Genomic DNA, 26,326 nt, shown 5'->3' with positions numbered 1-26,326 from the left:
TGATATCGAAATCTACCGCGGTGTAGCGGAGCGATAGATTTAATAAAGTATTTACTTTTAAGTGACTTTACTTCGCTCCCCGGGACAGATTGCTCTATCGGTATGTAAATCGCTTTAATTTTAGTTATGTTAAACCTTAATTAATATCAAACTGTTCATTGGAAACAATTATATAGTATATTTTTATCTATTGTTTTTATCCTTGTAAAAATAATGGTACCCAGACATTTTTCATCATAAATTTTTTTTACATACCCCAAATTGCTTTATGAGTGATCTGGACTAAAACAAATTCACCTAATAATTATTTCGTGATCATGGTCAGAAATCAAATAATATCAATATTCTTTGCTTAACCCTCTTAGGGTTCAATGTCCTAACAATAATTACATCCAATGAAATTTGAATTTTAGTTCAATGGAACATGGATGCTTTTGTTTTGTTTCGTTCGATTATAAAACAAAACAAATTCAACTTTATTTTCTAATACTAATGATTCAATTTTGATTGACAAATTTCCTTGTATGGTGGGAGTCACTCTATGCAACGACATAAAATGGCAGATGACAATTCCTTTTCATTCTCTACCTTAATTTATTGATCATGAGATTATTACAAGGACAACTTTAACATTTCTGGGGAGCATGTCTATTTAACTCACCATCTTTGAACCTTATATCTTTGTAATAAGAACGTTTACGAATTATCAGTTATAATATTTTTCAAACACGACGGGTACGGCGACACATGTCATCTCAATACAATTTAAAACGCAAAATTTTGCAAAATTGTATTGTGATGACATTTGTCACTATACCTATCGTGGTTGAAAAATACTATAAGAGTGTAAATGGTACAGTCAAGTGTAAAAATATGGGTACACACATCATACTCAAAAATATGTCGCATAGCTCTTATGTCAGCGAATTTAAGAACTATGGGACATATTTGTGGTATTTTCTATAAAAAGGGACCTAATTGTCGATGGCGCTTACGCCATTATAAATGGCGCTCCGATATGGATAAAATACAAGTGCTCGATATACACGCATCAGCTCCAAGAGCTGCTAGTGTATCAAATAAATAATAATAATAATAATTGGTGGTTGGATCAAGGGTCAGATGCAGAAGGTGGTGATCTTGGACACGGCGCGGATAGTCCGCCGGTTCCTCTCTCTGCGGCCCTGACCACCGGCAGCTTGGGCCCTGCCTCGCTGCTGGCGGCACCCTAGGTTAGGTTTTTTATAATGTGTTTATATGTATTTTGTATTGTTTTGTAAGTGTTTTATATTTTACTTTTATATACATATTATAAAAATCCTAACTTAAGAAAAAAGATTAATAAAGAGAAATAATAATAATAATAAGCCCGCAGGGCAGCTTGTGGCGAGCTGTTGGGGAGTGACGACCCCACGGACCCGAGTGCTCCAGAGAGTCGGTCAGGGTCTCCGTCTCCGGCGTGTCTTCGTCGGTCGGAGTGGACCCCAAGGGGACCCGCAGGACTCTCAGCTCTGGCTTGCCTTCATTGGCCGTCCAGAGGGGAGTCGTAAGAGCTATATGCTCCAGGGGTGGAAGTGAAAGATGCATAAGACGCGAGTTGGCACAGTGGCTGCTAACAGCCACTGGGTAGAAAGCGGCGCACACCTCTCGACACCCCTGAGCCGCTCACACCGGTGTTGCTCCTGGTCGTCTTCACGACGGCAGTTTCAGGGGCCCATCTAGTCAGCGGCAAGTCACCACCTGCCTCGATAACGTGTTTTAACATTGTTATGGCAGGTGTCCGGACTTCTTTATAATAGCCCAGTCTCATTGTCCACCCAAACTTCAATCCATAGACCGGTATACTGTTCACTTTTTCTGCAATAGTCCCAATGCCTGCTGCGACCGGTTCATGGGTGTCTATTGTTGCGCCTGTGAACGGGTTTCAGCAGGCGTTCTACATGACATTAAAGCTCTCCAAGGGGCCTCTACGTGTTGGATCTATATCCCCACGCAAGCCCTTAAAAAGACCGGGATTTATAGGCCCGTGATATCCAAGGAGATACAAATAATAATAATAATAATGCCGCGTGACGCTGTGTGGCGTAAGCGCCATCGACAATAAGGTCCCTTTACATAGATGCCCCTTTTTGGGTAAGTTAACTTATATTTTTACTCTTAACTGTATAATAGCCAATGTTATTTTCCTACTAACAATGACCATTCGTGTTAAGCGGGACCAGTGGCGGATTTGCCCTGAGGCCAAGTAGGCCCGGGCCTCGGGCGGCAAGCAAGACGAGTCTGAGCAAGGGGCGGCTAGTAGTTACTGCAGGCACAGAATATATTATAGTACTAGGTACAGTAGAGTTCATAAATATGTATACATTTGTTCACCTTTATTCATTGCAATAAGGTGAACAAATGTATACATATTTATGAACTCGACTGTACAGAAGATTCACTCCCTAACAAAACGCGTGTACTACGCGCAAGGCGGCGCAAGCGCGTGCAGGCGTGCGTAACGTGGCGGTGCGCGGCAATTACTATGGAAAAACCTCAAAATTGAGGCGGCCGCAGGTACTTGTAGCGACGCGACGATATCGCGGAGACACGCCTGCTGGAGGGCCTTGCAAATCCGCCACCCACTGAGCGGGACAATGTGACTGTCATTACCGTAATGAACTCTGTAATATAAATTAGCAGTCGTTACCACAAACCCGATCTCATTTACGAATTACATTGCAAAAACAACATAAGTATGTACTCATTTCGTAGGCGCTTAAGCTGTTTTTGATGTACAGATTAAATTTTCTCAGAAATCGTCTGTGTCCTAACGACTGCTATTAATTAACTATTAATTGTGTATAAAACCTTTGTAAATAAACACCGTTTCAACGGATTTGATAACATTTTTTAATTTGTATTGAATTCCTACCTCTAGATTTGTATGTAATATGTAGGTAAACTATAAAAAAAGTTTTTTCTTTATTTCAGTCATTAATGTACCTACCTACCTATGTGTTACTTTGTTATATATTGTTTTTAGGTATAGGTATATTGGATAAAGGCATATTACTTAAATATTCTTTATTTATATTTAAGTGTTTTCATTTTAAACCTTAACGGCATTACAAATTGGCCAGTTTATTCCCAGTCCATCAATTGGTTTTATGAAAATTCGGAAAATTCCTCCAACTGCATTTTGACCGACATTCGGGCTTATCCGCCAATCTCCTATGATTATGATTATAAACGTATTTTTACTAATCCTTGCATTATATTAAAAAGCTAGTTTTTAAAATTGTTGCATTTATTTCATCCCTTGCCCAAGGGCGTAGCCATCGAGTGTACTAGGGGGGTGGGGGGGCAAGTTGATATCGCCGGAGGCCTAAAATTTGAGCTCCCTCCCCCCCTGCTCCTACCTGCCTACGCCCATGTCCTTGCCTGTCTATGACATGGATAGATGGTAGGATCCTATAATTCTATGAATGTGCTATACGCGCGCGTTCGTGAGGGAGAGAACATACGCAATGCGACAAAATGATTGGTCGAGTCAAAGATAGATATAACTCCGTAATAGATGGATACAGTCTAAGGAAAAAACGTGCCTCGAAAATCAAGAAAATTTGATTCTCGTTCAGAGGGCGCTACTAGTTTTGGCCTACAGTCGTATAGATGGCGTTGACGGTTTCGTTTGTTATTTAACAATTTTATCGCATATCAGTGAAAGAACATGGGTCAAAATCATAAAAATAATTAATGCAAATAAAAAAAATCATTTATCTATATTTAAATACATTCTATCGTATTTTTATAAATCTTCTTTTTTAGTTTTAAAGTGTGTCGACAGATGGCAGTGAATTTACTGGGGTTACAAAATTTACTATGACAGTACCGCTCTAGTATAAGTTACTCTATGGTCGAGTTAATTTGTGTTCCACCATAAACCATACAAAATTTACGAAGGGGAATAATAAAGAATGTAAGACTGTGACAAGGAAAGACTGCTACTCCTACTGAAAGATACATAGGACTATCCCGTTCGGTCATTCCCCCCCCCCCCCCCCCCCCCACCCCCTCCTCATGTCTGGCACTTCTGGCAGTTATACTAGATTCATGATGATTGATGACATGCTTACAAAGATGTGCAGAAATTAAAACAAAAAAAGATCAAAAACATCGTTTAGACAAACTATATTTTCCCTTAATAAGGAAAGTATGAAGCTCCTGTGTAAACAAAACCATTAAATTGGTACATAAATAACAATAAAACTATAATGGAATTAAGACGCACGCGTCTATGACCTAATCCAGTAACACAGGCCACCGGCCCGGCCACGGAGCGGGACGCACATAGCCGGCGACCCGCTGAGCGAGCGAGATGGAACAACGCTACGCCTTGACCTAGTTTCTAGCTCTTGAATCGACGCCTCCCCACATTAGCGCGCCGTTTTTAAGCACTAGAAAACATTGTTCAATACCCATTATGAGAAATGCCTCGCAATTTACGTAATAATTTCTTTACATTTTATTTATACTCAATACCTACCACAACCTTTTTTAAGTTTTTTTTTTCTCCTTTCTAAAGGTTACATTATTGAATATTAATATATTCTGTCGTAAAGTTATGAATAGTAAACAAATTTATCGTCAAATATTCATAATGCCGTCGGGTTTTCTAATTACTCTATAATAGTATTCAATATACTCTATGATAATTTATTCGTAAGTCGCGCAAAAAATTATTACGTCAATGCGTCTGAAGTTAGTACCAAGTTCTGATTGGCTGTGGAACGACCTTGGCGCATTATGTCAAAATAGTGAGGTACTACTGCTAGTCGAATACTATCACAATCCATCGACTAACCCCACGCGTAGACTCAACTACTTATTAGTTATTCAAAAAAAGCTAAATTAAAAAAAAAAGAACTATATTAATAATATAATGTCTTCAAATTGATATTAAAATACAATGGTGTTCCGGACTTTTAGGAGGCATTCGCGGAGCCGAAGCTAACAAACACGTAGAAGCTTTTTTGACACTTTAATGAGATGTAAGGGGTACACTCAAGGGTATTATAATAATTAATATCGTTTGCAATCCACCTGCTTTTTCTTATAACAAAAAAGTAAACAATTTCTAACTAACTGATATCAATGATGATATTCGATTGTGTATTATTACCCGACTGCCAAAGGAGGAGGGTATGTATGTATGTCTGTTTCTTTGTGGCCTCCTGTAGCCTAAACGGCTTGATGGATTTTGATGTATGAGGTATCATTAGATTCGTCTTGATCACGGGAGTGTCATAGGATAGGATACATTTTGTCCCGAAGGTCCTACAGGATACAGAGATAATATTTTCTTTACTTTGACTTTAAAAGAATTTGATGTATGAGGTATCATTAGATTCGTCTTGATCACAGGAGTATTATAGGATACATTTTACCCCGAAATTCCTACAGGAATATGTTAATTCTTCTTAAAGGCAAGCAACCCACGCGTGAGCAAGCAATGAGCAAATGACTTGTTCTGCAACTCCCGCGCACCTCTCGCGTAGCGGTCTTACATAATAATAAAAAAAAATCGTTTAATAAAAACAACTAAAAAGTTATATATAAATAAATAATTATTATAAAAAAACAAAAAACCCGACTGCACACTAAAAACAGGAAAACAAGCTCCACAAGAAATATTGTTTAAACATCAAACATTTATTCAGCAAATAGGCCACAGGGGCACTTTTACATGTCAATTTTTACAAACAATAAAATTAATCCAAAATTACAAAAAACAATTACATAAATATAAATGTTAAATTACACAAGAAAAAAAACTAATCAAATACTAAAACCAAGCTATGGAATACCGTTTAAACAATATAAAATGCACTATGAAATGTGTTCGTAATCGATAGTTAAATAAATAAAAACTTATTCTAAATACTAACTTAATATAATTTATAAATGTTGATGGTAAGTATCGCAGGCGGGGACCAACTTGACCGCCACCAACGAAAATACCTACCTAAGTAACATTCTGCTAAATAGTGAACTTAACAACCAACAACCAAAATGACTATAAGTAATTATCTGTTGGTCCCCGCCTGCGATACTTAAAATCAACATTTATAAATTATATCTAGTTAGTATTTAGAATAAATTTTTATTTATTTAACTATTGATTACGAATACGAACACATTTCATAGTGCATTTTATATTGTTTAAACGGTATTCCATAGCTTGGTTTTAGCATTGGATTAAACAATATTTCTCGTGGGGCTTCTTTTCCTGTTTTTAGTGTGCAGTGGGGTTTTTTGTTTTTTTATAATATTTTTTTTAACAGAATTACCGTTTCGTAGGCGTATCGTTATTTTATTTTTAGGCAGTCTATTTAATCAACTACTTTTCTAACAGATGCTGTTGTTAGAAAAAACATTGTGCTAGGAATACCAAGGCAAACAGATAGGTACCTAATAGGTATGAACTGAAATTGCCAAAACATGCATCACTTTAATCAACTTATCTTCGGGTAAAACATGTCATATACATATTTATGTATGTTCATATTCAGAAACTGAAAAACAAAATCCAAACATTATTAATTAAATGTAGTCGGGCAAAGCAATTTTGTTAGTGCTACTAGAAAAAAAACAATACAGCTCTTTTTTGGGGTGATAAGTTGATATAGAGTGTGCGGAAAGAGAAGAGTCGTGGAATGCATGGGGCCCAATACATTCCACGACTGTTATCTTTCCGAACAGACTCTAACGGTAGTGTAAGAAAAAGAGTATAATTCTCTTCGCCTATGCCCTATGCTCCAGTGACAAGGGAGTCTTGCTAAACTATAGTTCAGAATTCTTATTTGATTATGTTATGACAAATTATTTATGTAGCTGTAAATTTTATATTTTTTATACTTAACAGAATATAATATAGTCTGGCAAACCCAACTTGTAAGTAAATAAGAAACACGATTCATCCCTTTCTTTTGGATGCTAGTTCTACCGTAGGACAAAGACAGTATGATTCTCTCTATTTATGTTTGAAATGAGACAGCCCCCTGGCCGAAAACTATAATTTCTAATAAGATTCAGATTAGAGATCTAATTGTATGTTTCTCCACACTAGTCTTATCAGCTGGTTGCTGTCAAACTACAATGCTGGCAACACTAGGAAGTGACACCCGCGGCTAGCTTCAGGTTGGCCTAGAGGCCCAGGGCAGCGCCACACAACAGTGGCAGTATCGACAAACGTTCACACAACGTTTAGACGTAACAATTCTGTGTCACTTCATTTCTTATTTTAGTAACTAGATCATTTCAAACTTAAATTTTCCCCGTTTTAGTTGTTTAAGTGTTAAGTGTATTTTATGATGTTTTAATAACACGAAGTGCGGCACCCATACATGCAATATTAGGCAATTACGTAATGGGAATTATTATGCTAGAGAAGTTTAAAGTTTTACCCTGAAATTCAACATGGCCGCTGACACAGGAATGGATACTTGCTCCAGTCCGGAGATCACGGACTCCAGAAAGCGCCCGCTGGACGGGGACTCTGAGAATGGCGACGTCAAGAGGTCGCACTTCAGCTCCGGTGAGTGGCGCCTTCCTCTACTCACTCACTATACCTGCCCTGCCTACCTACTACTACTAGAACATAGGTATGTTGTTTTTACTTGAATGCGTAAACTTCGAGTCGCTAGGGTTTAACATTGACCTGGCGAACTTGCGGCTCTGCAGCGCCAACCCACTCTGACTAGATTCTTATCAGAATTAATTGTTGCTATCAGTTCGACCTCTTTAATTGCGCCTTGTCGACTCTCGGCTCCGAAATAATTTCGACTGTTTTTATTGATAAGACGAGGTTGATCCGCGTTGGTGCACTTTAAATTTAGCGTGTGAAGTTTCGCAGTAGGCTGTTTGAGCCTTCAACGCCGAAACTAGTTTCATTCCAGTAACACGAAGGATTAATCCCTATGTTGATAAGGCTAGCTCAGAGCGGTTTACTTAATTTATCAAAGCAATTCGACATTGGTCGATAAGAACTTGACGTATTGTGCAATCTTGTGATACTGTGGTAGTAATTTATAATGTATGCAATGTTAAAAGAGAGTCGTTGTTTTTTAGTGCAAGACCTGGTGACGGCCTTGCCTCTGGCCAACGGCCATGGAAATATTACGTCTCATTTTGGTGAGTCGTCAGTCTACATCTCTCGCTCCTCATCGGCTTTGTGGTTGTTGTGGCGCATGCTGCGGGCGCTGCTCTGCTCACCACTCCTCTGACTCACAGTCCGCTCACCCCGTCACACTCTGCCAACTCTGCCACACATTCACTCAAGACTCATTCCATTAGGTTAATACTTACTGCTAGATCATATTTATTTATGCAAATATTATCACTTCCTGTAAGTCCTTTTATGAATAAGAATGAGATAACACAGTAGTGACAATGTCAACACAAGGCAAGTGTCATGGGGCGGGCGGGACATGTGAGAGGAGGCGGTGGTGCAGCCCTGCTCTCGCTAGTGTCCCGCCATGTCGCAGCTCACGCGTCCATCATGGCTTAGTCGCCGCATCGTTGGTGTGATCACTCAGTGTACAGTTTTCGACCATTATTATTTGGTTACTCGCAATCTATTCTTCTTGAAATTTTTTATTTCACATCTAAGCTTTTAATTCGCTTTATTTATTTGAGAGTCATACATTTTCTGAACTAACAAACGATTCAACTTAACATTTATTTGCATTATCATTATTCAGTAACGTCACCTCAGTAAGTATTTGGCCATCCGTTTATTTTGGTAGTCCAGTTGTCAGCGAACACAGCATGTAGGAGCATACATTGGCACATTATCCATTAATTTATAAATTATAATACTAATATAAATCACTGTATGAATGAAAATTGTTATTATGTTTAAATTGTACCTGTTTAATGTTGATATGTACCTAATCAAAATTGTAAGCAAAAAATCTAGCTAACTAAGTTGTGTGAGTCTCGCTCGTGATGACTGGCAAGGTCATTGCCGGCTGTGCACTGCAGACGTGTGCGCTGATAAGACACCTATTTGTTTGTGGCGTAAGGTTGTGTTTAGTTCGCGTGGTGGTCGCCTGTGTTGAAGGTTCCGTAGGAGTTGGTGCAAGGTGTATGATCGTGGGCTTGCGTCATGAGCGCATAGCTCTGGGTGCCCCACCGATGGGTGGCACAGTTGCGCTAGAACTTGCTAATATCTTTTTTTACATTACCTACTAAGTAGATTTAGAAGACTTGTTATTTTGATTAACCATTCAAAATGCCGCAGAGCACTTCCTTTGTTGGTCGTCGAATGTAACTTACCCACGTTGGCCACGTTTCTCTCCAAGATAGGCAAGTGTGTTCTAAAAAGTGTCGTCATGTTTTGCTTTCTGCGGAAGAAGTTCCGTGTAGGTTTTTCCCAGTCGCATCATTTTACGAAACTGTCTAATATTTGCTTATAAAAGGCTGAATCTTAACCATTTGGTTTAAATAAATAAATAAATTTGAACGCTTTTCCTCAAGCGTCAAGACATGGTCTACACGCCAATATCTCGACTAGTGAATAACGAATATAAACCTTATCTGGCAGCAGGACAATTGCTTTGACAGCGTCCGCAATGACCAGTTTAACCTCTAGTGGCAACCTATCTAGTGGCTCTTGGCGTCCAAAACTTTTACTTGCTGACATGATTGTTTTATAGTCATGGGACATGGGACAAGGAAATCTAGTCTGTAATCATATACATCTTAATGTACAAAGTTTCTAAGAATTAATAGCAATATGATTATGAAATTACCTACCTGAGATTGCTCTTTATATCGATATTTTAAGCGCACAGATCACCATTAGGGGTCTTAGCGTTGCGAGGCTTAGCCCGCGGAGGCACTTATCCGAGTTCCGTGAGCCGTGACATCATAGCGGGCGCGGTAATCCACGAGTGATAGATTTGCCCAAATGTCAAGGGAACTGCGAGAAAATAATGAATCAATGTCGAGTGTCGTTGATTTCTTGATTAAATACATCAAGTTTAAGAAACTTATAACAGTTATAACCAATATAAATAAATAAAAAGCCTTATATTTCTTGAACTTTTTTACATTTTTTCATATTTGTTTTAGCGTTTTATATATATACAATACAATACAAATCTTCTTTATTGCTCACCAATATAAAAAGGACATGACATACAAATTAATTCCAGACAACCATAGGGTAGTGGAGACAAGGCAAAAAAAAAACAAGTAATGTGAGTAGGTGATGCAGTGAGTGATAGAATAATATTATTCAAGAACCCCGTTTTCACAGGTGAAGGCCAATAACCAATATCGACCATTAACTGACCAGATGTACACCTATACAGGAGTTACAGGCTCTCCTAATACTTTTAGATGACTGAAGTTTTCAATCCATTTTTTTGTGATTTATAAAGCTCACTCCCGAATGGTCCCATGGAAGCTGGCCCCTTTTTTATCTTTTAAACTGCAATTTTTCAGCAATTCTTAGCGTTTTCTGATCACGGGAAAATACTCGTATAAATCGCTACAAACACACCGCCGCAGTACGTGACGCCCACTCGTCGTGACCGCCACTCACTCAGGCACTATTAGTGCTTGAAAATGGAGATGTAGGCTCACCGAAACATGTCGCGCGATTGGCCAAAAATACGTGAGTGAAACCGCTAAGTTAGTTAAACACACCGCCGTTAATATAGAGATTATAGAGTAAAAGAAAAATATCAATAGCGCGGATCATGTATGTTATATTGGTGTACAAATATATCGTAGCTAAATTACTAACACGCCCCTTGGGACGACCGTCACCACCGCGGCTCGTTATTAATTACAGTTTGTATGCATCAGATGGTTGTTATCGTCAATTTATGATGCCTGCATTAGCCATGCATGTAAACATGATTCTGGTTGACATTGATGCTAGTTGTGCATTGTGCAGTCGTTTAGCTATTTATTAGGAACTATCCGGAATAACATTTTGTGATATATTTTAAAAAGAAGAAAGACATTTATTTCATAAAGCACACATACACAGGACAATACGATGAAAGAAATAAGATGCTTAAAAAAGGGAATATAAAAATAATAGCAAAAACAAAAACAAAAATAAAATTATTTACACATTAAAAACATAAAAATTACACACGGGTTCAGTAATGTTGTATGTGTGTGTGTGTGTGTGTGTATTTTATGAGGATATCGTTTTTTTCGTCTTGGAATCTGGCTGACTTAGGTTTTTTCACGATCTATAACTTTACTAAGACTCTTTCGACTACTTATGTTGTTGGGTTTTAAGGGTTCCGTACCCAAAGTATAAAACGGGACCCTAATACTGAGACTTCGCTGTCTGTCTGTCCGTCTGTCACCAGGCTGTATCTCATGAACCGTGATAGCTAGACAGTTGAAATTTTCACAGATGATGTATTTCTGTTGCCGCTATAACAACAAATACTAAAAACAGAATAAAATAAATATTTAAGTGGGGCTCCCATACAACAAACGTGATTTTTTTGCTGTTTTTTTGCGTAATGGTACGGAACCCTTCGTGCGCGAGTCGACTCGCACTTGGCCGGTTTTTATTCAATCTGCAAATGTCTTTAGCTAGAGGTTGAAAGGTTCATTGATAAAGATAACGTATACCTACCGCCAGTCATGCCGTGTCGTTTTATAAAAATATGTTAAAAAGCTGACTCTGTGCTCTTGCTAGTTTAGAAAACCTGAAGATGAATATTTATGAGACATATTTTATTTTGATAAGAGCGCTGGTGGCCTAGCGGTAAGAGCGTGCGACTTGCAATCCGGAGGTCGCGGGTTCAAACCCCGGCTCGTACCAATAAGTTTTTCGGAACTTATGTACGAAATATCATTTGATATTTACCAGTCGCTTTTCGGTGAAGGAAAACATCGTGAGGAAACCGGACTAATCCCAACAAGGCCTAGTTTCCCCTCTGGGTTGGACGGTCAGATGGCAGTCGCTTTCGTAAAAACTAGTGCCTACGCCAATTCTTGGGATTAGTTGCCAAGCGGACCCCAGGCTCCCATGGAGCCGTGGCAAAAATGCCGGGACAACGCGAGGAAGATGATATTTTATTTTGATAGCTCTGTGCTTCCTACATAGTCTTAGTCTATATTAGTAGCGGATAGAAAGAACAACGCGCCATAACTATCTGCCGGCATCACTACATACTATAAAACAAAGTCGCTTTCCGCTGCGTATGCTTAATAGATCTTTAAAACTACGCAACGTATATTATGCGGTTTTTTTTTAATAGATAGAGTGATTCAAGAGGAAGGCTTATATGTATAATGCAGTAAAACAAATACTTCTACACAACACGTATAATTTGATAAGCACTTCCGAAAGTCACTAAAAAAATCTACACATGGAATTTAAAAAATTAATGTAACCAAAACAAATTGTTTTTCTGACGGTCCGCTTTCCGCACTGGCGTGAACTGGTGTACGTGCGAAAGATTACGGCGTATAAATTTAGCTGTAGAAGGAAATAAATGGATTAATTTGGTTTTGTGTAAGTTAATATTGTCTTCGGTTACCGCGATAGTTACTCATGAAATAAAACTATGAAAACGGATTATATCGCGTATATTGAATTTATAATACATCCCGACGTTTCGAACTCACCCGTCACCCGTTGACCACGAACGCTGTAAAGAGTTCGAAACGTCGGGATGTATTATAAATTCAATATACGCGATATAATCCGTTTTCATAGTTTTATTTCATTTTGTGTAAGTTAGTTGAACTACCCGTGCGAAGCCAGGGCGGGTCGCTAGTCTCATATATAATACAAATAGAGACGCATCTCTACATTTTGCGTTGAAAGTGGGTATCTGCTACACTCTTATTGATTTACATATCATCATGAGGCCTTTAACATCTTGACAGATGATTTAAGAGAAAGGTACATATTGTCACAGTACATATGGGATTACTTTACTGCACTAGTGCGACGATAAGCACTTTACGTGCCTATGTCGAAAACTAAAAGGTCCATATGTACTGTAAGACGTTATACAATACACGTGCGAATAGGTATTTCGCAACTCGTAACGATTTATAACACCCTTCGGTCGTGTTTTAATTTATCGCCACTCGTTGCGAATTTCCTACTTTTCGCACTTTTATCGTATACCTATATACTGAGGCGCAGTCTCATACGCGACTACTGCAGCAGATTACGTAACCGTTAGCGTCATCGGTTGTTGTTTCCATTTGCTGGCAAATTAAGAAAAGAAGGAAAAAAATCCCGGCACTGATGTAAATCAAGTGAAGTTCCCTTGCGAGTTCTCAATTCCGCGGCTAGAAGCATAAAACTGAGGTTTGGCGCAATGAAATGCAAAGTGGTAAATAAAGTGCCCCTCGTATGTACGTGGCCGCCCGCAATGCAGCGCTCAAGAGAGAACGTGAGGCGACGTTCTGTTTTTTATAAAACTTCTATTATGAGGTTCCTTTGTCGATTATCCTCATACTAATTTGAAACTGTCTTAATAATATTTCTTACCTATGCGTAATATACTGTAGCCAGATTATTTTGTAAATGTGTGTTCTGTCGCCATCAGATAGGTAGTAGTAGTAATCACTTTATTGTACACAAAAAAATTACAGAAATTCGGATACAAAGGCGAACTTATATTCCTACAAGGGATCTCTTCCTGCTTACGGTCAGCTTGTAGGTAGGTACCTCCAGTCAGGGAATTTTATTTAGGTACCATTTTTACTTTGTCACAGTGAGAAGCAATATGAACGCCGCTATTAGGGGTCTCATTTCTAGAGATAACACTCTACTCGCCCTCAAAGAAAACACCCGCTCCTCGCTTATCGTAGGGGGTGGGGCTGCTAAGGCTCACGACTATTTCCGCAAACACCTTCCGAGTAGTTCCGAGTGCTGGAAACTGGAGCTGAAGTAATTCGCAGCACCGGACGCGAAACGAAATCGTAGCAAAACGGCGCGCACCGGAAGGGCGGAAAGCGCCACGGAGGTCTGAAAAGCGCCGGTTAGGAACTCCACCCTACAAGAAAGTCGCAAATTTGAACAAGTCAGACATGTCGTTAAGTCCTTTTTGCTTGGAAAGAGAAATAGGGCAAGCAATCATCTATAGAGGCCGTACTTTCGCTCGACGTTTAAGATTTTACGAGAAATAGTTTACACTGCGTTCGACGAGAGTAAAAGCCACGTAAAAGCGGTGTCCTACCTTGTAGCAATATTTATACGCAATCTTGTGTCCGAGTAGTAAGGTTTAGATTTGTTTACACAGCTGTCAAAGATAAAATTTGCCAAAGACAAGCTACATAATGGGTGCTTCTAAACTAAAGAGCTTGCACGGGCTGGGGAAGTGGAATAGTGCCAACTGGGCGGCGCGTCTTGTTCAATCGGTGTGCATAGAACATAGAATGACATTAATTTAAACATGTTGTTACATCGTATTATTGAGGTACTGTTTGTTGGCTACGATTCGGTATGTTAGAGAAATTCGCGTAGTAATAGTGGATGTAGGTGCGGCATGCTCTGTTGAGATTAATCAGAAACTATGTGACGTCGGTATCAATTGCTTTCCCAGCTCTCAACTCGTCTATATTACCGAAACCTACTTCTCTGGCAAAGTTAAAGAAAGAAAGTAAAAGTTAAATGGACCTTTGTAGTGTAGTGCAATAAGCCAAATATGGCTAAAATTGAAAATATAGGACTCACAAAGGTAGAAACCTAACATCGCCTGGCGGAGTCACCCTTTTTCTTGGTCATTCACAGGCAAAAAATTGTTAAATTAAAGCCGCGGGGCGTATAGTAATATTAGATTACGATTAGCAAAAAAATCATATGACTTCACTTTTCGTGTACAACAAAATAACCCTATTATTGCTTTAAATGAAACGGCCGGGATAAAATGTATTAATAGTATTAATACACTTGGTATAATAACTTCAAATCGTACAATTTAAATACTTGTTCAATAGTTCGCTGCTTGTTGGTAATGTTGGTTGTTGATTCAGCTTGATAAATTGTTTGTTGAACACCTATTAATTGTACCAACTGAAATGTTTTAAGTACTACGTTACAGGACTTAAAGGGGCCCACTGACTATCAGTCCGCCGGACGATATCGGCCTGTCAATTGTTCGGAACTGTAAAATTTTTGTTCTAACTGACAGGCCGATATCGTCCGGCGGACTGATAGTCAGTGGGCCCCTTTACAGGTAATAGACGAATTCAGTTCGTTTAATCCACTCGACATCGTTGTCAGACTTGTCAGAATAACATGTAGTCCAGTAGAAAACATATGTCTTTTTGTCCAGATCTTGTTGTCATGTTTCGCTCAGTATTTGACAAAGAAAGACTACTTTTACCTAAGACTTAATACTTTTGTGTTTCTAATCTCCAGCGGCTTAAAATCGTCACATGTTTTCATATGAATTATGATCGTTAATATAAAATACAACGAGGCATTATCATCAGCTCATTCAGCTCAAATTGCGCGCGGCGCGCGTAGTCAGCAATGCGAATTTTATCCATTATCTATTAGACTACAGTGGGACCAAGCTGACTCTCCACATACTTCCAGTGACAGATTTTGGTAGTACTACCATACCATAAACGTTAAAATTTGACCTTTATGTGCCACTCTGCCACCCCACACTTTGTCACTTCAAAGTGGGTGCACAGCTAAAGAAGAGACGCTTTCCATATATATTAACATAAATAAATAAATAAATAAATTGACCCGCCTGTTGCTATCTCTATTGCACACGCATAATTATATTGCAGTCAATCTCGCACAGCGACATTGACAACCGGCATCATGAGCGCGACAGCAATATAATGTAATGTAATGTTGAATAAATATAAAATATATATAAAATATAATTATGCGCGTGCAATAGAGATAGCAACAGGCGGGTCAATTTACAAAAATCTATGTGGAAAGCGTCTCTGCTTTAGCTTAGGCGGACTCTACCGCTCTATACTAACCGCAATACCAATTGGCGACTGAAGCCATAACTCTTTCATGCTTGTTCAGACCCAGCGCTATTGAAAGGGATGCCATTATAACTTCAGTCACCACTTGATACTGCGATAAATGCATTTTGGGTAACCGCTCGCGCCCGACCCCACGAGTGCTTATCGCGAACACCGATGTTCGCAAATTTGCAGGCGTCTTTCTCTTTTACTTGAGTTAACGCGTAATTAGAGTGACAGAGAAAGATGCCCGCAATTTGCGAACTTCGGTGTTCGCGGTAGGCCCTCTGTTATCATTATCGCTCCGGATCTAGAATTGGGTCTGCGATAGCTAGTGTAAATTGCCTTATAATTCGCGATACCCGCTCTTTGCTGATAACGTATCAGCTCGCTCCGCTTCGAGCCACGGCCTTATCATCAGCTAATGGTTATTTATACATTTGGTAGACGTTTTTATTTTAACATTGTCCACAGTCCACACTAATACCTATCTGACAATTCGTGAATCCTATTGCAAAGATAATACGGTCTAACGAAGGTCTGCAGTTAGTTGAGAGTTGCTGTTCGCATTTTTTTTACGTATTTGATGATGAGATCAAAGTTGTAATATGAAACAAAATATGAAATTATGACGTTCACTTGCACTGCGCGTGCTATCAAAATCGTTGCAGACTTATCTTGGTTTGACTCCACCTAAGTTCTTCGTGTTAAACAATTTAATGTAAATCTCTAGCAAATCTAGCTCCAAATCTAACCAAGTCAATTTATTTCCGGAAATATGCAATGGTAGTTTAACAGTATTTTATTACAAGCTTTTTATTAACTTGCAATGTACCTATGTAAGTATGTAACTATGTTTGTACGGGTCAAATCTTGCAAGTTAGATTTGACCCACTTCCCGGTATCTAATGAAGCTGAAAATTTGCATACATATCTAAGTCGGGTGACAATGCAATATTATGGTAGCATCGATCTGATCTGATGATGGAGACAGGAGGTGGTCATAGGAACTCTGTGATAAAACAACGCAACCTAATTGTGTTTGGGGTTGATAGAATTGTCTCGATGATCATTAGTTGCGTGTGGAAAAAAAAGTACAGTCAGCGATAAAAGCTTGTACCAAAAATTAAATTTTTGCCAAAAACTTATTTATATGCAAAGAAAACAAACAACCCTCCAAACGTAAATAAACACTGAAAGGAAACTGTATAAAGTTAATAACAAAAGGCACAACCATCACTAACGAGTAATATGATTGGAACGAAAGGAAATAAAGAATTCAATCGGGGTTCGTTTCATTAGCCTTGTTTGAGCACAGGTGTCCGCTCTGGGACCTTAATAATTCAGGCCTCCACTGCCTCCAGCTATGAAGGCCCGTTGAGGAATATCGGGCTTGATACGATGAATACTGCGGCCCTGTATCGGTTTGCAATATTGCAATATAAAACTTTAATCTCTCGCGTTTAAACACATAATTAATGTCATTACCGGGTCAATTCAGTAGTGTAATAACAAATTTCCATTCCATCTTCGCGTTTTAGTAAAAATGTGGGAGAGGTCTAACACTCTTGCCAAAAAAAACGGAGAAGTGCGAGTCGAACTCGCCCACCGAGGGTTCCGTACAAAACTAACTTATTTTTTACAAATTTATACTTTTCAGATTTCTCCCGGTTTACTTGTAGTGTAAGACGATATTACTTGCCAAATTTCATAGTTCTAGGTCAACGGGAAGTACCCTTTAAATTTTGATTTCCTTGAAAGTTTAGTGTTGAGTTTTTGCGGCATAAACGGCAGTATATTTTTTCGTTTACTTAGTAGTTTGATTTTGTCACAGCTTCAAGCGACTGTAGACCTGAGTATATGGTTTTAATTTTAAACTCGATACCTCCACGCGTTCCCGAGATAAAGGGTCTTGAGAGACAAACGGACGGACGGACGGGCAACAAAGTGATCCTATAAGGGTTTCGTTTATTTCTTTTAAGGCACGGAACCCTAAAAACGGTATAAAAGCTGAGCTACATATTTTTAACAAGGTGAATGCACCCATTAACCACCTAATTAATTACCTTGAGATGTGCACGACTTACTAGTTTTAGTATCGAAAAATCGAAACATTTGTAGGAAAAGTACTAAAATCTAACATCGGTTTACTAAACAACACATTGCGCTACCACCAATTATAATTACGTGAAAACACGTAATGCTTACACTATTATCTAACGAACAAAAAAGATTCACCTAACAACCTGCCATTGAAACTTGTACCGCAATCAAGTTGGCTTAGAGTCTAAAAAGGAGGAGCAAGGATAAGTAAGAGTTGTGTGTTTATGAGTATAATCGATGCGCATTCAGTAGCGGAATTGTCATAAGTTGCGCGATGCGCGCGCACGAATGGCAAATAGCAATTTCCCATATACAGTCGCCATCAGATATATCGGAGCAGTGGCGGCGATACCTCGGTGCTCACAAATATCTGAACACGCCTCTATTGTCAAGGCGTTAGAGTGCGTGTTCAGATACTTTTGAGCACCTCGGCCGCTCCGATATATCTGATGGCGACTGTACTAACGAGTTAACGACCAGATTCTTATCTGACCATCGGTAGATCTAATGTCTTTGCAATAAAGTTCACGAATTGACAGTGTGGACGGTCCCAAAATCTGGCTCTATGCATTTATTATGAACAACTGTAGTAGCTATATTTTCTATAGAATACCTATACAATGAACATTTATTTTCATTGCGTTCAATACCCATTGCCATTCAACTTAGTTTGCCTCCCGCCAGTAATTTTAGGAGGGTGTCCGCGTCTACGAAAGGAATGTTTGCAATGGGCACTATGGCACTAATATTGGCATTCTTGATACGTGTCTCTCGGATTGCCGCAGTTTCAAACAGTTTTGAGTGTCAACTACACTTTATATCCACGTTTTTGAACTAAGCGCGTAATTAATTAAATAGCGTGTATCGGAGCATGGGTGCTGCGACACACGTCCGACGTAAATAAATCTTCCGCGGCGTAATGACGCGCGATTAAGTCCCGTTTAGTAAAAATACTACAAATAACTAGCTGCTTTCCTGGTGGATGGTGATATCTTGGCTGGTGTACTTTTTTCATTTTGCCAAATGGTGAATTCCTACACAAATTACGTTTAAGACCCGATCCTGCAACTGTTAGTAGCAAGTTACATCAGTGCAACTGCAGACCCGGAAAGGGTTATAATTTCCAAGCCAAAAAACAGGTTTTCACTAAATTCTAATGAATACAAATGCTTAAAACAATTGGATTATTTAAAACTTTCAAACTCAACAACAACCGCATTTGGTACACAAGGGAAGCCATTCCATCTTTAACCAATATTCAATCCATAAAATCAAACATAACACACATTGTTATTGTGTGGATAGCTTTCGCCCGCGGCTTTATCAGTTCTGCTTTCCCGTTCCTTTCGTCCTTCCGCCGGATATTGCGGAGGCTCCGTCCCCGCCGTATTCGCTTCACTCCACTTTTACGATGTAATCGTTTGAGAGCCTTTAGGCCTAATATCGAAGTATCCCAGACTCTAATTGCCTAAATAACAAACTGGATTTTGTATAATTAGTACCTTTAAAAGATAATCTTCTTCAATTTAGTTACAGGCGTGTTACAGTTCTTTTGTGAAATCTTAGAACGTTGTAGCAATAATATTAGCATAAACAAACGTTCTTAACCATAGTGCTCTCGACATTCTTATATTCCGTCGTATAAGTTAATTGCCGCAACAAATCAAATAACTCAAAAAAGTACTCTGCACGGGGAGTGTTTCGGATGCCAGTCGCGTAGTGTGGGACGGTCAGCATACTTTCGTTTTTTAGTCGCGTCATGATGTCAGCCAGCAGTACTTACGTAAGCTAAGCGCATTGCTGCTTTTTGATTAGGTTTAAAGAGACAACTGGGGATCCGCCTGTCTACGAAGTCTTCAAACATACTTACACACAGGGGAACTTGTCGCAGAGTATCTAGATGCAATTAATGACGTGTATTTTTCAACATTGCGCCCAGCTAGAATACATGATACAAACTCTACATGAAGCTATTGCAAAAGTCGGCCTAAGAATGAACTTTCAAAAAACAAAACTTATGACCAATAGCATTCAAAAGAACATAAACGTTGATAGGACGCTACTAGAGTATGTAGACAGCTATATCTACCTGGGTAAGCAGATATCATTTAACAGTCGACGAAACGAAGAGGAAGTAGACCGACGAATTAAAATAGCTTGGAATAAGTACTGGAGCCTAAAGGAAATCCTGAAAAGTAATATGAATATGAAAATCAAGAAAAAAGTTATGGATATGTGTATTTTGCCTTCACTGACCTATGCAAGTCAAACCTGGCTGTTCACTGCAAAAATTAAATCTAAAATAACTACATGCCAGAGAGCAATGGAGAGAAGCTTGCTAAACATAAAAAGAGTGCATAAAATACCCCATATAAATATAAGGGCTGTAACAAAACTTATAGACGCTCTCAAGCACGCAAAAACACAAAAATGGAGATGGGCAGGACATGTTGCCAGACTGTCTGACTCGCGCTGGACCTTGCTAGCTACCACCTGGAAAGGACCTGCAGGCAAACGACGCTCCGGGAAACCAAATAGCCGCTGGACTGATGACATAAATAAAACAGTCGGGACAAACTGGAGACATGTAGCTGCAAATAGGGATAGATGGAAGTCCTTGGAGGAGGCCTTCACCCGATGAGAGGTTCTTGTCCGCAAACTAAATTTTTGTTATAAGATTATAATATCAAATTACTTAATAATATATGTGAAGAATTGACTTATTTAAATTGACATACTAAAAATACATAAAATTATATTTATAAATGCTTTACTGTAACGAAACTGACTTATTTAATGTAATTAACTTGGACTCGAAATAAAAGGCTTTTTATTTTTTATTATTATATTTATATATTTTTCGTTGTCGTTTTGCCAGGCTGCGTATACGTCAAAATCTTTGACCTTTGTAGATCCCTTAAAATGTCTGTTAAGTGTCAACGATGTGAACGATGTGTTGAAGATTCTCGTTGCAGCTAAATGCTTAACCCAGAAAGTCGAGTAAACAGGTTAATCGCCCGTGGAGGCTCGTCGAAGGCGCGAGTGTCTTCAGTACTCGAGGTAGCCTCGAGAGGCATTAGAATGACGTGTAATCCACTTAACCTCACCGCCAACTGTATTACAATCTGCGTAACACTGTGCTGAGCTGACCTACATTTCCGAACCTTTATCAACCAAAGTGTAATAATGTCACTGTGACGCTTTATCGGACGAATTGCTGAAATAGTATTGCCTAACTCACCTACGTCGAGATAGCGTAAGATTTTGTGCAGGCTGTTTTGATAAGAGATTGATCTTCAATTCTTCATTACCGTCCTATTCGTTACGTCAGCTTTCTTATCTCGACGAAAGCAAGTGGTGGCGTGTAGAATCGATATGCGGGTTGGAAGTTAATCGATTATGTTTTAGTTTTGTACGAATCGGAATGTAGGAGTGAAGGTCTTAAAACTCACTTTGATTGATACTTGATAGTCTTGATACTATTGATACTAATGAAGAATGAATGAATGAAAAGGAAAGAATGTATCGTGTGAAGTCAAATATACTTTGACTTAAGAACTCTGATTTCCCAATTTATTTCTGATTAAACAATATCCAAAATTCATACCCATCCGCGAGATTTATACGTTTGAACATTCACGATTAATGTTGGCATTGACGAGCGATGTATTTCATTAGATACCGAGTGCCAAATATAATACTTGATTCTCCTCAAGCCATTCTCGATCTTGCCTTGTTTATGTTAGGGTGTATATTCCTACTACTGACAGTTCAATAGGCAAACACACGTGTAGGTTACGTTTGTATTGGTTTTATGACACGGTGACAAAAGATAACAGCGGTTGTTCAGTACTTTTGTAAGATTTATAGACTGTAGAGCATCGGCAATTTGTCGGAAGGTCGATTTGAGAACGAGGAATGTACTTACGTACTGAGATTGTGCAACCGCATCGCTACCGAGTACTTTTACAGTTTCTTTAACAAGTTTGGCGCAGTGTGGGCTTCTAATGGACATCCCACGGTATAGTTTTTAAACTAGTTGGCGCCACGCCTCAGGCCGAAGCAACTTGCACACAAAGTGGCTACTTTTTATCGCCTCTAAAGAAGATTATCATCAAGAGGGCCCGGGGTGGCTCCGGCCCTTTGTTTACTTTTTGCGTATTTACGACTTGATAGTAAATTCGGTTTAATTGTTTGATTTTATAGTCTAACCTCTTGCCCTATTTTATTGAATCTTTAGACCGGCCTGAATCTACTGATTGATTGCTTTGGAAAGTTAGATCTTTAGTATTTATTAGCTGTTTGTTCGGCTTGATGCTAGGTTCGCCTTTCCCTTATCCCGTTCGAATATATCCTATTTACAAACACGTTCATAAACTGTTTCTCTCCACAATATTAACAAAGATGAAACGAACAACTTCTTGATAAACAACGCGCAGATTCTTCGAAACAATACGATACAAAGTTTTCTGTTATATCACAATCTTCCACATTACGAATGCTGGCCGGGGTTAGTTTTGGAATGAATTACAATTTCGATGAGCTAGCTCATTACCAATTCTAAAGCCGGTCGGCGCTCGCGCAGCCGGTATCGACGTTAACGACGGCTATAGATAGTTGCCGATAACCCCGCGACGAGCGACAATTGATCGCTGTGACACTAGAGTAGCCTACTACGAAGGGGCTATTACACGTTAGATTTCGCATGCACTTGCGCTATTTTGTACATAAACTAACCACTTCGAACAGCGACTCGTGCGCGCCACCATGGCCTTCTAGATCCACAGAACCCGCTGACGTAAATGACCTTTTATGACCTAAATTATCGCGTGCATTAAAATACGAGAGAAGTCTTTTTATAATTCTCAAACGTTCAATGTTTCATTCGAGATAAAAAAGTAACCTTTCTGTTTGCACCTTCGTAATTTAATATTACAAAGTGAATCATATTATATTTCCTTTGCTGAAATTGTTTGCAGAGCGATCCCTGAAGTTATTTTATAAGTCCCCTTTGACCAATTTGAGACAACGACAAATGCTCAGATGTAAGTTTTTTCGCAGTGCGGCGAGTTGAAGGAACGCCGTTAAATAACGATATTGCTTGAGCTCCTCCCTCAGAACTCTGATGGCGCCTTACGCGACCCCCTGCTCTCGATTGACCTGCTTCTACCCGTACAGACGCCTAATGGTTCTCTACAACAACTCACGTTTAACACTTCTAAAGTTTACTCTGACACGCTATTCAACGCGGGGAATACCGTCTTCAACTAATTTCTTTATCAAGGATGTACCAAAAGTTTACGACAAAGCTTTGTGAAGCCATTCCAGAACCACAGAAAAGCTGCGTCTTAATAAAGTAAATTGTTATCACCTTTTCAAACAGAAATGTTTATTCCGTGAATAAATTAAACCTGAAGTTATCGATGAAGTTTCAACTTCCTTCTGCACAAACGCGGCAAAAGTCCAGAGACATTGAGCGAGTTTCTCTCGCTTTCATCCCCCTTTTGTAGGTACTAGACCTTACTAATTGATTTCTTCAGAGTTCTACCTGCCTATGCCTGTGCAAAAGTTTGAAGCGAAGCAAATACTTCGTGCAGAATTTTCAACAAAAACTCAAGTCAGACAATCGAGCGACGTTTTCCTCTTCATGGCTAGATAAAGCGTTGATTTTATTTCCATGAAAATGTTCAGTGCTGAGAGAAATCAGCGAGTAGATACTCGTAATATAGCGATATTTATTACGGGAAAATGCAAGTTGAAAGGCTTTGTTAGCGAGAACTTTCATAGCTGTGACGGGTGCCGTCAGGCGGAGACAGGTGCTCGGCTGAAAGGCTGAATGCTGGCTGCAGCCTCGGCCCAAAAGCCTTATGTCCTTATGAACGTTACAGCCCATACGACTGTTCGGGCTAGTGTAGAGTAGTGGAGCACGTGTTAATGGCGCCCTCGGCACTGATTACTTTCTCCGCGGCAAGTTCTAGGTTTCTAGATTACTGGAACGGTGTGGAACTAATGCGTTACATAATTTATCTAACGTTACGCTCGTGAGAATTGTGTTAGTGTGAATGTTAAGTGAACGAATGAAGAGGCCATTCATTGTCAAACGTCAGATAACGTAATATTATGGATTGTAATGAACAAGTCATTGTTATCTGTGTAAATATGTTTGCTGTATATTTACGTCTCAAATATTTTACGTAATTCTTCTTCTTCTTCCTACCCTTATCCCACGTTATGTGGGGTCGGCACAACATGTTTTTCTCTTCCATTCTCCTCTATCTTTCGTCACCTCAGCACTCACTCCTTTCTTTCTCATATCCTCTTTTACACATCCATCGCTTTTACGTAATTCTATAACTCTTATTACCGCCTTATACATTTCCAAGTCTTCAGTATGTCGCAGTGTAACTTAGTTGCTCAAAGTTATTAACTCATAGTCATATATTTATTCACAATAGTTCGTATTACATGTCACAATATTATAAATTATTTACAAAATATGATTTGTATTGTAGCTGATGTAACATTTCACATAATAATATAAAAATTTAAATAAATTAAATCTATGTTTAGGAACTTATTTCGTGATCCATAAACTCATTAAAGCTACAAAAAGTGTGCTCGATAAGCCATAGTTTCAGGTGCATTTTAAAGCTCGTTAATGACGACGCATTCGTGACATGACTCAGCAGTCGGTTGTACACAGTCGGCCCCATCACGTGGGTTAGTTTCGCTGACTTGGCTAACCTAAGCTTAACATCCAGGAGTGGGCATTCCGCAAGTTACGACCGTGGACGTCAACTCCTCTCGCGTATTCATACATTCATACCGACATAATAAGTCTATGTCTTTGTACAAATTTTGAGTGAAGTTTAACAATGTGTTTCTTCTTATTTTTTCCGCAATAATGTATTATACAACTATAGGTACACTAGAAGTCACTATGTAATTTTATTTGTAAAGCTTATGTATATGAAAGAGCAAATACATTTTTTTTTTCATTGTTGAACGCGTAGATAGCCACAAAAAGAGCAGTAATGTAGAGCGCAATTCGTTTAATGTATGTGTTATACGAACATGAAACAGAAGTGTCCATCGCGCTGAGAGCGTAAATGTAAAGCTTAATTGTAGCGTTTGATGGAAGTAGGCGGGGCCAGCTGTTATTTATGTTGTAATCTTTTGTGTTCTTCGCAAGAACATTCCGTTGTCAGGAATCTATTTGTCGGTGTCACAGCGATGTCATCAAACTTTTAAGCTTATGCAAAAATGTATCTAGCAATTTATTGTTTTCATCTAAGTATATTCCCCCTCCCCCTTCCCCTCCTTTAACGGCACTCTGATGCTAATGGGAACCAATTTAGATAATCAATCAATAAGGAAAATACGTTCTTTTGGTTGCGTAGCTACTCTTTCCTTAAAATTGTCTTCGGTTACCGCGATAGTTACTCATGAAATAAAACTATGAAAACGGATTATATCGCGTATATTGATTGTAGAGTTCGAAACGTCGGGATGTATTATAAATTCAATATACGCGATATAATCCGTTTTCATAGTTTTATTTCTTTCCTTAAAGTTATCTGATTTGGGGTTTCAGTTAGGCGTAAACAGTTTTTATACCACATTCCGTTCTATCACTTCCGAGTTGTACTTGTGTCAAATGCACTCTAGACTCATCTAGCTGGAGATCTCGAAGAGCGCAGTCCCAATTCCATTACCATTGTCAAAGCCGTGGCCGGGCCGCGGCCGACGCAGAATCGGGGTCATACAGGGGACTCGTTGCGATCGCGGCCCGAGTGCAGGCGAATTCATCGCTCGGCTCATCCAGTACAGGAGCGCTCTCCAACTACGTATAGTTGTTTCGGATCTCGAGATCACGCTACACTGGTTAGCCTGATAACTCTACTAGTTTGAGCTTGTGCTGTCGATGGGAACGCACGTCCAGGGCGCTGCGGCGTCGGCTCTCGATTCACTCCGCGTGGGCGGTGCACTAGTTTCTTTGTATCCCTATGTCAGACATTATGCTACGATCTGCGATGCGCAGTCGGAGCAAGCAATTAAGTCAGAAAATATCGCTTCCTTACACAATTCTCTTTGATGCGACTATACTTTGTTTTATTTTGTACGTTTGTTTTGGTTTTTAGGTTTCCGTACCTCAAAAGGAAAAAACAGAACCCTTATAGGACTCGTGCGTCTGTCTGTCTGTCACAGCCTATTTTCTCCGAAACTATGTATATATATA

The 26,326-nt window shown here is 39.2% G+C and overlaps 1 protein-coding gene across 6 annotated transcripts in view; it reads left to right on the top strand.

Annotated features, from left to right (window-relative positions):
- The first annotated feature begins 7,189 nt into the window (after positions 1 to 7,189).
- Positions 7,190 to 26,326, top strand: part of LOC134748219 (RNA-binding protein Pasilla) — a 75,767-nt gene continuing 56,630 nt past the window's right edge. For 2 of the 6 annotated variants that reach the window (XM_063682933.1, XM_063682932.1), the window contains exons 1-2: positions 7,191 to 7,579; positions 8,113 to 8,175. In XM_063682933.1, the coding sequence (XP_063539003.1) occupies positions 7,462 to 7,579; positions 8,113 to 8,175 (181 nt within the window). In that variant the 5' untranslated portion in view covers positions 7,191 to 7,461. Of the gene's footprint in view, positions 7,580 to 8,112; positions 8,176 to 26,326 lie in introns of all 6 variants that reach the window. The other 4 variants (XM_063682937.1, XM_063682936.1, XM_063682934.1 and 1 more) reach the window with 3 other exon arrangements.

Source organism: Cydia strobilella, chromosome 16 (genome assembly GCF_947568885.1).
Source record: "Cydia strobilella chromosome 16, ilCydStro3.1, whole genome shotgun sequence".
In the NCBI taxonomy this organism is placed as follows: domain Eukaryota; kingdom Metazoa; phylum Arthropoda; class Insecta; order Lepidoptera; family Tortricidae; genus Cydia; species Cydia strobilella.
Note: the sequence above shows the minus strand (reverse complement) of the source record. Positions and strands in the feature narration are given on the sequence as shown.